Source organism: Ovis canadensis, chromosome 3 (assembly GCF_042477335.2).
Source record: "Ovis canadensis isolate MfBH-ARS-UI-01 breed Bighorn chromosome 3, ARS-UI_OviCan_v2, whole genome shotgun sequence".
Taxonomy (NCBI): Eukaryota; Metazoa; Chordata; class Mammalia; order Artiodactyla; family Bovidae; genus Ovis; species Ovis canadensis.
The window spans coordinates 169,477,484-169,491,437 of record NC_091247.1 but is presented as its reverse complement, the minus strand read 5'-3'; the positions used below and the strand labels follow the sequence as shown (position 1 = coordinate 169,491,437).

The window sequence follows — 13,954 nt, the reverse complement described above, 5'->3', positions numbered from 1 at the left end:
GGAACTGTTATCCCCTCGAAATATTCTACATGAATGTTCCTTCCTGCCTGTCCCAATCCTTGATTTCTGACATCATCCTTAACTGATGATAAGATGTCCAACTGTCAAGAGCATCTCCCCATTGTCCCCTGTTCTTCTCCCAACCTGTACAGTCAGCTTGATTCCAGACCTCCTTCATATGCCCTCAGACCATATGAAGCCCTGAGGCCACGCTGGATGGGAATTGGAAAGTGGGCACTTAACAGTCAATGTGGCTGTCCAGCATTGGACCCTCCTTCATTGTTAGAAGAATCCTTCACTTTAGAAGTCTGGCAGGAAGAAAAACTACCTCCTTCTGAGAGCTGAGAATAGTTCTTAAACCCCACCCAGGCACATGACCCGTTTCCACCAACTGGAGGCACCATTGCCTAACTTTGACCAAGGCTCCAGCACCCACAAAAGGCAGAGAGCAGCCCCTCTCTCTGAAAACAGCAAAGAATTCTGCAGCTGAAGAAGCAAGTTGCTGCTGTAGAAGTGGCATCTGGTCTCTCATGACAACATCAATTGTTTCCTCAACTGACCAGCTCATGTTTGGGAGTTACTCCTGGTTAAAGATTGATCTATTCTTCGGAGGTGTTTCTGGAAGGCTTCCTGGAATAAGTGACTTGATGTAGTGTTTCCAACCTTCCTCACATCATGGCACACATAGAAAGTGCTCATATTTCAGGGCAAACTGAAGGGGATTTGGAGGCATCTAAAAAGGACTTGCCCTTGGAGGAGGGCATGGCAACCCACTCCCATATTCTTGCCTGGAGAATCCCATGGACAGAGGAGCCTGGCAGGCTGCACTCCATAGGGTCACATGGAGTCAGACAGGACTGAAGAAATTTAGCATGCACACAGAAAGGACTTGATAGAAAAAAAATTCAATGCACCCTCTTTTTACTATATAATTATTGGGAAAACAAAATATATAATAATATGGAAGTTTTTAAATACAGGTTTTACATAAGGCTTCCAAGTAAAATATTTAAACATTTATAAGGAGCTTGCTTCTGTGAACATAATTTTTTGCTTTATTTTGTTTTTATTGTTAATATAAATTTATTTATTTTAATTGGAGATTAATTACTTTACAATATTGTATTGGTTTTGCCATACATCAACATGAATCCGCCACAGTTATACACGTGTTCCCCATCCTGAACCCCCCTCCCTCCTCCCTCCCCATACCATCTCTCTGGGTCATCTCAGTAATTTTTATATTAGGTTTTGTGCTTGAAAAATGACTAAACACCTCCTGATCAAATTTTTTTATTTATTTTTAGTTGAACTATAGTTAACCACTTGATCAAGCCTTTAGAGTATTAATTTCTTAAAATAACTATGTTCATGTATACTATCATGTAAGAATTGAATCGCCAGTCTATGTCTGACTCAGGGTGCAGCATGCTTGGGGCTGGTGCATGGGGATGACCCAGAGAGATGTTGTGGGGAGGAAGGTGGGAGGGGGGTTCATGTTTGGGAACACATGTAAGAATTAAAGATTTTAAAATTTAAAAAATAAAAAGCTAAACCTGAAAAAAAAAATAACTATGTTCATCATGAATGAAAACTGCTCACAGAAGTGGATGATAAAAAAATGCAAAACATTTTTCAAAGTTATTCAAAATTTTGCAGTAGTTGAAATTATACCTAAATATATATTTATATTTACTAGCTCTTTCTTTTCTTTTATTTACAAGGGTAACCTTAAAAATCCTCATTGATAATGAAAAAGAATTTCATGTCCAACCATACTTTTCATGCACACTGAACATATGTGCCTTGTTGGCACACCCTCTGTGGAGAGGGCACATCAGCAGGGAACAGACAGAAGATCTAGACGACTGTGGAGAGCTGGACTCTCAGGAAGCCCCTTAAACTCCCCACCCTTCTACCCTGAGGGCCACACCTTGGGCTGGGCTGTGCACCATGTTCCATGGTCACATGGGAAGCCCACCTCCTCCACTAGTCCCTCCTCCACAGTGGGCAGCAGGACAGGCAGGAACTGGCTGCAGGGAGTAGGCATGAAGGTTGCAGCATCTGGGATCTTCCCAGATGAGGAATGAAACCCATATCCCCAGCACTGGACCACCAGGGAAGTCCTTAGTCTTTGAACCTCACACATTAGCCAGTTTGCCCTCAAGGTTTTCACAGCAGTAGCCTATTAAATGGGCTTCCCTGATAGCTCAGTTGGTAAAGAATCTGCCTGCAATGTAGGAGACCCCAGTTCAATTCTTGGGTCAGGAAGATCCCCTGGAGAAGGGATAGGCTACCCACTCCAAGATTCTTGGGCTTCCCTGTGGCCCAACTGGTAAAGAATCTGCCTGCAATGTGGGATTAAACAAAAACTTCTGGCAGGAGCATCACTAGGTGTTGCCACCACTGGAAGCCAGGCCGCAGGAGAGAGTGATCCAGTTGACCTGAACAAACTGCTGCAATGGAAGGGAAAAATGTAACCTAGATGGAGAAGTCTTGAGGCTACTGTAAGAATAAGATCCAGAACAACCTAGAAGATGTTCAGTATTCTTCCCCATAGGCAGTATTCCTTCCCATTCTGCCTTGCCCTCATAACTCATTCTTTGAGAGTGAGTCTGGGAGAGAAGGTAAGTTCGCGATTTCTCTGTTTTAATGTCAACCCTTTCTGCCAGGAAGCCTAATCCCTTTGAGATGCTGCATGGGTTGCAGCAGTTACAGATAAATAGCCTGGAGACAAGGATTGAGAAGATGCGAGATATGTTTAACAAGGACCTAGAAGAAATTAAAAAAAAGAATCAGTATATAATGAATAATGCAATAAATGAGATCAAAAACATTCTGGAGGGAGCCAACAGTAGAATAATGGAGGCAGAAGATAGGATAAGTGAGGTAGAGGGTAGAATGGTAGAAATAAATGAAGCAGAGAAGAAAAAAGAATTAAATGAGGACAACCTCAGAGACCTCTGGGACAATGTTAAATGCCCCCAACATTCGAATCATAGGAGTCCCAGAAGAAGACAAAAAGAAAGACCATGAGAAAATACTTGAGGAGATAATAATTGAAAACTTCCCTAAAACGGGTAAGGAAATAGTCACCCAAGTCCAAGAAACACAGAGAGTCCCTAACAGGATAAACCCAAGGCGAAACACCCCAAGACACACATTAATCATGAAGGAGAAATCAAAAGCTTTACAAACAAGCAAAAGCTGAGAGAATTCAGCACCACCAAACCAGCTCTCCAACAAATGCTAAAGGATCTTCTCTAGACAGGAAACACAGAAAGGGTGTATAAACTCGAACCCAAAAAAACAAAGTAAATGGCAAAGGGATCATACCTATCAATAATTACCTTAAATGTAAATGGGTTGAATGCCCCAACCAAAAGACAAAGACTGGCTGAATGGATACAAAAACAAGACCCCTATATATGCTGCCTACAAGAGACCCACCTCAAAACAAGGGACACATACAGACTGAAAGTGAAGGGCTGGAAAAAGATATTCCATGCAAATAGAGACCAAAAGAAAGCAGGAGTAGCAATACTCATATCAGATAAAATAGACTTTAAAACAAAGGTTGTAAAAAGAGACAAAGAAGGACACCACATAATGATCAAAGGATCAATCCAAGAAGAAGATACAACAATTATAAATATATATGCACCCAACATAGGAGCACCACAATATGTAAGACAAATGCTAACAAGTATGAAAGGGGAAATTAACAGTAACACAATAATAGTAGGGGACTTTAATACCCCCCTCACATCTATGGACAGATCAACTAAACAGAAAATTAACAAGGAAACACAAACTTTAAATGATACCATAGACCAGTTAGACCTAATTGAATGTCTAAAGGACATTTCACCCCAAAACAATGAATTTCACCTTTTTCTCAACTTCACACGGAAACTTCTCGAAGATAGATCACATTCTGGGCCATAAATCTAGCCTTGGTAAATTCAAAAAAATTGAAATCATTCCAAGCATCTTTTCTGACCACAATGCAGTAAGATTAGATCGCAATTACAGGAGAAAAACTATTAAAAATCCCAAAATATGGAGGCTGAACAACACGCTGCTGAATAACCAACAAATCACAGAAGAAATCAAAAAAGAAATCAAAATATGCATAGAAACAAGTGAAAATGAAAACACAACAATCCAAAACCTATCAGTTCAGTTCAGTTCAGTTCAGTCGCTCAGTCGTGTCCGACTCTTTGCAACCCCATGAATAGCAGCACGCCAGGCCTCTCTGTCCATCACCAACTCCCGGAGTTCACTCAGATTCAAGTCCATCGAGTCAGTGATGCCATCCAGCCATCTCATCCTCTGTTGTCCCCTTCTCCTCCTGCCCCCAATCCCTCCCAGCATCAAAGTCTTTTCCAGTGAGTCAACTCTTCGCATGAGGTGGCCAAAATACTGGAGTTTCAGCTTTAGCATCATTCCTTCCAAAGACATCCCAGAGCTGATCTCCTTCAGAATGGACTGGTTGGATCTTCTTGCAGTCCAAGGGACTCTCAAGAGTCTTCTCCAATACCACAGTTCAAAAGCATCAATTCTTCAGCCCTCATGGGACACTGTAAAAGCAGTGCTAAGGGGAAGGTTCATAGCAATATAGGCTTACCTCAAGAAACAGGAAAAAAGTCAAATAAATAACCTAACTCTACACCTAAAGCAACCAGAAAAGGAAGAAATGAAGAACCCCAGGGTTAGTACAAGGAAAGAAATCTTAAAAATTAGGGCAGAAATAAATGCAAAAGAAACAAAAGAGACCAGAGCAAAAATCAACAAAGCCAAAGGCTGGTTCTTTGAGAAGATAAATACAATTGACAAACCATTAGCCAGACTCATCAAGAAACAAAGGGAGAAGAACCAAGTCAACAAAATTAGAAATGAAAATGGAGAGATCACAACAGATAACACAGAAATACGAAGGATCATAAGAGACTACTATCAGCAACTATATGCCAATAAAATGGACAACTTGGAAGAAATGGACAAATTCTTAGAAAAGTACAACTTTCCAAAACTGCACCAGGAAGAAATAGAAAATCTTAACAGACCCATCACAAGCATGGAAACTGAAATGTAACCCGAAATCTTCCAGCAAGCAAAAGCCCAGGACTACATGGCTTCACAGCTGAATTCTACCAAAAATTTAGAGAAGAGCTAAACAAAAACAGCTCACAGAAGTGGATGATAAAAAAATGTAAAACATTTTTCAAAGTCATTCAAAATGTTGCAATAGTTGAAATTATACGTAAATATATGTTTATATTTACTAACTCTTTTCTTTTATTTACAAGGGTAATCTTGAAAATTCTTATTGATAATGAAAAAGAATTTCATATCCAATCATACTTTTAAGCACACCAACATTTTCTTCTTTGATGTCAGTATTTTATTTCTAATCAGCAAGAAATCTAAATCTTTTCCCAATGTGTTTATGTGACTTACTCCTCTTCATTAACTGGGTGGTATTGAAGTTATCTATTGCCAGTGGTTCAGAGAAGGCGATGGCACCCCACTCCAGTACTCTTGCCTGGAAAATCCCATGGACAGTGGAGCCTGGTGGGCTGCAGTTCATGGGGTCGCAAAGAGTCGGGCAAGACTGAGCGACTTCACTTTCACTTTTCACTTTAACGCATTGAAGAAGGAAATGGCGACCCACTCCAGTATTCTTGCCTGGAGAATCCCAGGGACGGGGGAGCCCGGTGGGCTGCCATCTATGGGGTCGCACAGAGTCGGACAGGACTGAAGTGACTTGGCAATAGCAGTATTGCCAGTGGTTAAGACTTCCCAACCCAGGGATTGAACCCAAGTCTCCTGCATTGCAGGCGAATTCTTTACCAGCTGAGCCACAAGGGAAGCCCCCAAGAGCCTATACTTCATGCTGAATCTATCTGTTCCTCATAATGAATGACTGTTTTTATTATAATACAATTTGAAATTTCTATTGTAATTTACTTCTCATATAAGAATAATTTCACCATTCATCTTTATCCATATTTATGTAATACAAATATTTTTATTATTATTATTTTTATCTAGGTTTGCTCTCACTTCCTTTATAAATATTTACATTCAAATCAATGAAAGGGTTTTGATTTCCTACTTTTTCTTTGAAACACTCAAAACATGTCTTCAAATTTCAATTAAAATGAAATATTTGCAGAGAAGGCAATGGCAACCCACTCCAGTACTCTTGCCTGGAAAATTCCATGGGCAGAGGAGCCTGGTAGGCTGCAGTCCATGGGGTCACTAAGAGTCGTACACGACTAAAACAACTTAGCACCAGCAGCAACAGAGAGTGAATATACCAATGGATAATCAATAAAAAGGTGATCAACCTTACTAGAAGTCAATGACAAGTGGTGCTGGAAAAACTGGTCAACCACTTGTAAAAAAATGAAACTAGAACACTTTCTAACACCATACACAAAAATAAACTCAAAATGGATTAAAGATCTAAACGTAAGACCAGAAACTATAAAACTCCTAGAAGAGAGCATAGGCAAAACACTCTCCAGCATACATCACAGCAGGATCCTCTTTGACCGCCCCCCACCTCCCAGAATATTGGAAATAAAAGCAAAAATAAACAAATGGGACCTAATTAAACTTGAAAGCTTCTGCACAACAAAGGAAACTATAAGCAAGGTGAAAAGACAGCCTTCTGAATGGGAGAAAATAATAGCAAATCAAGCAACTGACAAACAACTAATCTCAAAAACATACAAGCAACTCCTATAGCTCAATTCCAGAAAAATAAACGACCCAATCAGAAAATGGGCCAAGGAACTAAATAGACATTTCTCCAAAGAAGACATACAGATGGCTAACAAACACATGAAAAGATGCTCAACATCACTCATTATCAGAGAAATGCAAATCAAAACCACAATGAGGTACCATTTCACACCAGTCAGAATGGCTGCTACCCAAAAGTCTACAAGCAATAAATGCTGGAGAGGGTGTGGAGAAAAAGGAACCCTCTTACACTGTTGGTGGGAATGCAATCTAGTACAGCCACTATGGAGAACAGTGTGGAGATTCCTTAAAAAACTCAAAATAAAACTGCCTTATGACCCAGCAATCCCACTGCTGGGCATACACACCGAGGAAACCAGAATTGAAAGAGACACGTGTTCCCCAATGTTCATCATAGCACTGTTTATAATAGCCAGGACATGGAAGCAACCTAGATGTCCATCAGCAGATGAATGGATAAGGGAGCTGTGGTACATATACACAATGGAGTATTACTCAGCCATTAAAAAGAATACATTTGAATCAGTTCTCATGAGGTGGATGAACCCGGAGCCGATTATACAGAGTAAAGTAAGCCAGAAAGAAAAGCACCAATACAGTATACTAACACATATATATGGAATTTAGAAAGATGGTAACGATAACCCTGTATGTGAGATAGCAAAAGAGACACAGGTGTATAGAGCAGTCTTTTGGACTCTGTGGGAGAGGAAGAGGGTGAGATGATTTGGGAGAATGGCATTGAAACATGTATAATATCATGTAAGAAACGAATCAACAGTCCAGGTTCGATGCAGGATACTTGATGCTTGGGGCTGGTGCACTGAGACGACCCAGAGGGATGGTACAGGGAGGTAGGAGGGAGGGGGGTTCAGGATGGGGAACACCTGTATACCTGTAGCAGATGCATGTTGATGTATGGCAAAACCAATACAATATTGTAAAGTAAAAATAATAATAATAATAATAATAAAACAAAATAAAATGTTAAAAAAAAGAAATCAATGATATGCAAAATGAATAGAATCCGCTTTACACCAACAGAATGAGAAAATGTTGCCAGTGTGAGTAACACTGACATAACTTTTGGAAAAGCAACTTAATAACTAGTAAAGCTAAGTCCCAAAATCACTGCAGGTGGTGACTGCAGCCATGAAATTAAAAGATGCTTACTCTTTGGACGGAAAGTTATGACCTACCTAGATAGCATATTCAAAAACAGAGACATTACTTTGCCAACAAAGGTCCGTCTAGTTAAGGCTATGGTTTTTCCTGTGGTCATGTAGGGATGTGAGAGCTGGACTGTGGAGAAGGCTGAGCGCCAAAGAATTGATGCTTTTGAACTGTGGTGTTGGAGAAGACTCTTGAGAGTCCCTTGGACTGCAAGGAGATCCAACCAGCCCATTCTAAAGGAGATCAGTCCTGGGTGTTCATTGGAAGGAATGATGCTAAAGCTGAAACTCCAATACTTTGGCCACCTCATGCGAATTGTTGACTCATTGGAAAAGACCCTGATGCTGGGAGGAATTGGGGGCAGGAGAAGAAGCGGACGACAGAGGATGAGATGGCTGGATGGCAACTCCATGGACATGAGTTTGAGTGAACTCCGGGAGTTGGTGATGGACAGGGAGGCCTGGCGTGCTGCGATTCATGGGGTCGCAAAGAGTCGGACACACTAAGCGACTAAACTGACTGAACTGAAAGCTAAGTATCTTTTGTAGAAACTAGAATAAGGAAATTAATTGCATTGCTGTTTATAAGTGGGGGGAAAGTAGGAAAAGATCAAGGATCTTTCCACTAGAGAAATGGAATAAATTAATCTACTCATGTAATTGAAATATTATACAACAATTATAATGAAGAGCTAAGTTTTCCTGTTTAAAAAAAATGAAATATTTGAATTGAATCAAATCCCCCATTCCTATTTTTTTAATAAATGGTGGGTTTATAACTATATATGTTCCTGCATTATCAAATGCATTTCTGATAGAGGAGAACTTTTTTCACCTAGAGGATGAAAATCAAATCCTGCTTAGAACATTACACATGTTATGACTTGAGTGTTTTTTGCCATATGCTAACTCCTCTATCCATATATTTCTAATCTTTTTTCTCCTCCATTTCCTGTATATTTTCAGTGCCAGGCACATTCAGACACATTCTCACCATAACACAACATCTGGTACTTTACTCTGGGTTGAAATGCTGAGTGCTATGGCACTATGGATAGAAGGCACATTCCTGGAAGTCATTCCTGCATCAGGACAACTACCAATAACTTAACTATACTCAAAAGCAACTGTGAACAACATAGATCCAAACACTATCATCCTACCAAACTCAATCTACCCCCAACCCAACTTTGCCTTAGATCTAAAATTATCCATCGACATTTCAACAGTACACATCACAAGGGGAAACTGGGCTGAGGAAGTCATAGAGGAGAGAGACAGAAGTCACAACAGATTAAATAAAATTAAATTTTTAAAAAAAAGAAGAAGTTACAGAACTTTCCTGGTGGTCCAATGGCTAAGACTCTGTGCTTCCAATGCAGGGGACCCGGGTTCAATCTCTGGTCAGGGAACTAGATCCTCCATGCTGCAACTAAGACTGGGCACAGCCAAATAAATAAATATTTTTTAAAAAAAAGAAGAAGAAGAAGAAGTTACAACAGATTGCAGTTAAAATATATCACTATGTAATTTTTGTAAAAATATATGACCAGAGGAACACAATTGCTAGAATTTTCTGGCCCTTTTAAGGAGTCTATGCAAGTGGATGGTAAGCATCACAGTAAATCTCCCTCCAAGTTTAAGCTTCACAGTGTATCTTCCTCTAAGTAGACACTGTTGTTATACCAATTGCACAAGATGAGGAAACAAAACTCAGAGATGTTGAACAGCTTTCCCTAGGTAACACAGCTAGAGAATAACACACTTGAGCTTTCAACACTAGAGCCCATATTTTTACTCTGTACAGGATTAATTCTCCCTCTGATAATGTGAGTTTAGAGAAAGTAGGAAGATGGGAACAGACAAGGAGGGGAGCTCTCTGGCAGTCCAGTGGTTAGGATTCCGTGTTTTCGCTGCCCTGGCACTGGTTCGGTCCAGATTCAGTATGTTTTCTCTGGGCAAGGATAGAAATTCACCTTTCTTGTCTTGCCTCAGAGTTACACCAACTCTAGCAGTGTGCCATCACTTAATTCCCAGGCGTCTTGCTCATCCCACCAAGCTATAGGACACCACATGACCCGTCATATTCATGAGACTATGCTGACAGCACCTGGAAAGAAGCAAACGGTAGGCATGGTAGATATACATTCACACCAGAGGGCAGGAGATAAGTCCCATCAAATGCAGAGACGTGTCACTTAGTGAAGATTGTCTGGGGATGTCAGTGTTAGTCGCTTGGTCGTATCCAACTCTTTGTGAGCCCAAGGAGCATAGCCCACCAGTCTCCTCTGTCCATGGGGCTTCTTCGGGCAAGGATACTGGGGTGGGTTGCCATTTCTTCCTTCAGGAGATCTTCCCAACCCAGGGACTGAACCCAGGTCTTCCTGATTCTTTACTATCTGAGCCACCAGGGAACCCATTGTGGGAATGTCAAGACATCTCCTCAAATATTAAGGACAAGCTGCCTTACGTTTTTCTCTCTACAGTAAGAAAAAGACCTCCTGAGGATCTCGGACTGGGGAAACAACATATAGTTCATATGGATGTGCTGCTTCAAACTACTTAGCAGATATCTTACAATCAGAGCATGAAAAGGCTCTCTAGCTGGTCCAGGCCACAGTTCTGCCCTTTGGACCTTCTGAACTACTCAGCAGACTCTAAGAAGCTCCACGGCAGTGGCAGTGGACTCTGTGCTAAGTCCAAGAGACAAACCCACATTTGAGAACCAAGTCTTGCCCTTTGGAGCAAATAATTATCACAAAATAGTTCTCAGGCTCCTTATAGGCAAAAATGTATACTGAACACCTCACCACTAAACAACAAGTGACTCTTGAACTGCATGCTCAGAACAGATTGGATGAAATTGTCATCCAAGACAAGGAACCTCTCAGAAACTGAGACAAAACAGCTAAATGTATCTTGGAAGAGCTACATTTTGTACATTAGGCAAAAACTAAAGAAATCTGAATGAAGTGTCAACCTTAGTTCCTAGTATTGGTTCACTAATTCTGACAGATGTGTCATACTAGTTTAAGGTGTTAAAAATACAAGTAACCAGATTTGGTGTATTTGAGAATCATGTGTATTATTTAGCTCCATCCCGACTCTTAGTCCATTTCCTTGCCCTAGAAATTCGACTGCTCTCAACTGGACCATAAAACAACAAAAACTCTCTTAGAGGGCATTTGGCAATAAGTTCTGAAAACTCAAAAAATGTGCCTATACTATGACTTAGCAATTTTATTTCTAGAAGTTTATGATCAGAAGAATATAAAAGTACGCAAGTATAATGACATCTATTCAGCAATAAGTTCAGTTCAGTTCAGTCGCTCAGTTGTGTCTGGCTCTTAGCAACCCCATGGATTGCAGCACGCCAGGCCTCCCTGTCCATCACTAACTCCTGGATTTACTCAAACTCATGTCCACTGAGTCGGTGATGCCATCCAACCATCTCATCCTCTGTCGTCCCCTTCTCCTCTCGCCTTCAGTTTTTCCCAGCATCAGGGTCTTTTCAAATGAGTCAGCTCTTCTCATCAGGTGGCCAAAGTATTGGAGTTTCAGCTTCAACTTCAGTCCTTCCAATGAACACCCAGGACTGATCTCCTTTAGGATGGACTGGTTTGATCTCCTTGCATTCCAAGGGACTCTCAAGAGTCTTCTCCAACATCACAGTTCAAAAGATTCAATTCTTCGGCGATCAGCTTTCTTTATAACAAAAAAATTAAAACTATTCTCTGCCCTGTTTCCACCCAAGTCAGGTCTCCCACCTCGAGTAAAGGCGTTCATGTAGAAGCAGAGGCAACTGACAAGAAAGAGAAAGGTTTGCAGTGAGGAGTCTGGGAGGAAGAAAAGCACTGTCTCCAGATATTGTAGCTCCAGGAAGGGGCCCTAAGCCTCAGGAAAGACCAGAAGTGCTCAAACATGGCATGAGATGGGCACAGTCACCTTCACTCCTCTTAGCAACCCCATGGATTCCAGCCTCCACCCAATGCATGTCTTTCCAGTTTTGTACCTAAGAACAAGTCAGATTAGGGCCAAAAGAGCAGGCTGCAGAAGCCAAGCTCTGAGCAACAGTGCACTCGAACTGGGCAGGCTAGGGACCCCGACACACCACTCAGAGCTGGGGCTTCTTTCTCACTCTTCCTTGAAAGCCTCCAAGGATCAGGGCCTCCAAAAATGAGAGGGAGTCAAGGACTCCAGAGATATTTCTTCACAAGCCGCCTCATTGCCCCTGTGACCTCCTTGTTCCTCAGAGTGTAGACGAAAGGGTTGAACATGGGAGTGACAACCGTGTAGAAGAGGGCGAGGATCTGGTCCTCGGCCTGGGAGGAGCCTGCCCCCAGCCTCATGTAGGCAATGGTTCCTGTCCCAAAAAAGAGCATGACCACAAATAGGTGGGAGGAACAGGTAGAGAAGACTCTTCGACGTCCCTGAGATGTCGCAACCCCAAGGATGGTGACAAGAATACAGGCATAGGACACTATGATCAGTGAGAAGGGTGTCAGGATAAAGGCTATGGTGATGGCAAGATTGCCCACTTCACCCCAGAAGGTGCTAGCGCTGGCCAGTCTCAGCACAGGCAGGATGTCACACAGGAAGTGGTGGATGGTGTTGGTACCGTGGAAGGGCAAAGTGAAGATGAGGATGGAGTGAGTGGTGCCAGTGATGACGCCCATGAGATAGCAGGCACCCACCAGGCACACACAGGCTCCCGGGTTCATCAGGGTGCTATAATGTAGCGGCCGGCAGATGGCAGCATAGCGGTCATAGGCCATGGCAGTGAGCAGGCCACATTCAGCGATGCCAAACAGTGAGAAGAAATACAGCTGGGTAAAGCAGCTGGCTGGCAGGATGGTGGGGCAGGAGGAGAGGAGGTCGGCCAGCATCCTGGGGACCACAGTAGTGGTGTAGAGCATCTCCAACCCGGAGAAGTGGCGCAGGAAGAAGTACATGGGCGAGTGCAGGGCAGCGTCAGCCAGGGTGAGGAGGATGATCAGCGAGTTGCCCAGCAGGGTGACCAAGTAGACCAAAAGCACCCCCCAGAACAGAGGGCCCCGGAGGGAACCGTAACCTGAGAAGCCCAGCAAAACAAACTCAGTCACTGCTGTGCCATTGCCACCTCTCATGTCCCCAAGGCCAGACTGGAAGGGGGGGTGAAGGGGGCAGCCCGGCAACGACAGAGGCCCCAGCTGCAGCAGGGAAGGCATGTGGACAGGTCCACAAGACCCTCCCAGGGGTCAGGAGTGGATATATCAGCACCTGGGCGGCTGACATTGCCCCTCAGGACAGAAGGACAGAAACCAGGGGAGTTGAGGGTGATGGCAGTCCCTCCTTGAGGCTGGAACTGGAAAGACACAGAGGATTGGCTCCACTCACCAAGTTCTGGGTTCTGGAAGCAAAGAGATGGGACAGAGAGAACATCTCCCTCTTGGGAAAGGAGTAGAGGATATGGGCAGAAAGCAGGGTGCATAGACAGAGTAAATAAAGCTGGCAGAAGGAGACGGGGAGAAAAATGGATCCAGCAGGAGGCAGGGCTGGAGTGAGAGCAAGAGCGGGAGAGAGAAAGACAAGACACAGGATCAAGGCTTCAGAGAGAAGGCAGGTGGGGCTTTTACCAGCTCCTGAGTCCGCATGGCCCCAGGTCGGCCCTCCCTGCAGCCCAGGAGGGAAGCTCAGTCCCCCAGAGCCTGATTCCCAGAGGAGAGGTGGGGATGGAAACTATCAGGGGAGGCTGAAGAGGGGGAAAGGGACCTGTCTGATGACGGGGAACAAGGGAGCAGCAGCTAAGCCTCTCTAATTCCCTGCAGTCAGGCCTGGGGGCTGGAGTCCACACCCCAAGGACAAAACAGATGCCACAAGGCAAAGGAGTCTGGGTTGTATCCAGGGTCCCTCAGCCAGGCCTGAATGAAGCCGAGTTCAGAAATCTTGTGTTCCAGCTCCCCAGCCAGGCTCTACCTGCTGAACTGCCCAGCTCACTGCCCCAGGGGCTGCCCTCTGCCACTGCC

At 43.2% G+C, this 13,954-nt stretch overlaps 1 protein-coding gene and 1 long non-coding RNA gene across 2 annotated transcripts in view; both read right to left on the bottom strand.

Annotated features, from left to right (window-relative positions):
• The window catches only part of LOC138437552 (uncharacterized), a 93,242-nt gene that overhangs the window by 41,762 nt on the left and 37,526 nt on the right, over positions 1-13,954 (bottom strand). The gene's annotated exons all lie outside the window — the stretch shown is intronic.
• Positions 12,137-13,075, bottom strand: LOC138438247 (olfactory receptor 10P22-like). The gene has a single exon (XM_069586422.1). It carries the CDS (start codon positions 13,073-13,075, stop codon positions 12,137-12,139), a length of 939 nt encoding a protein of 312 aa, XP_069442523.1.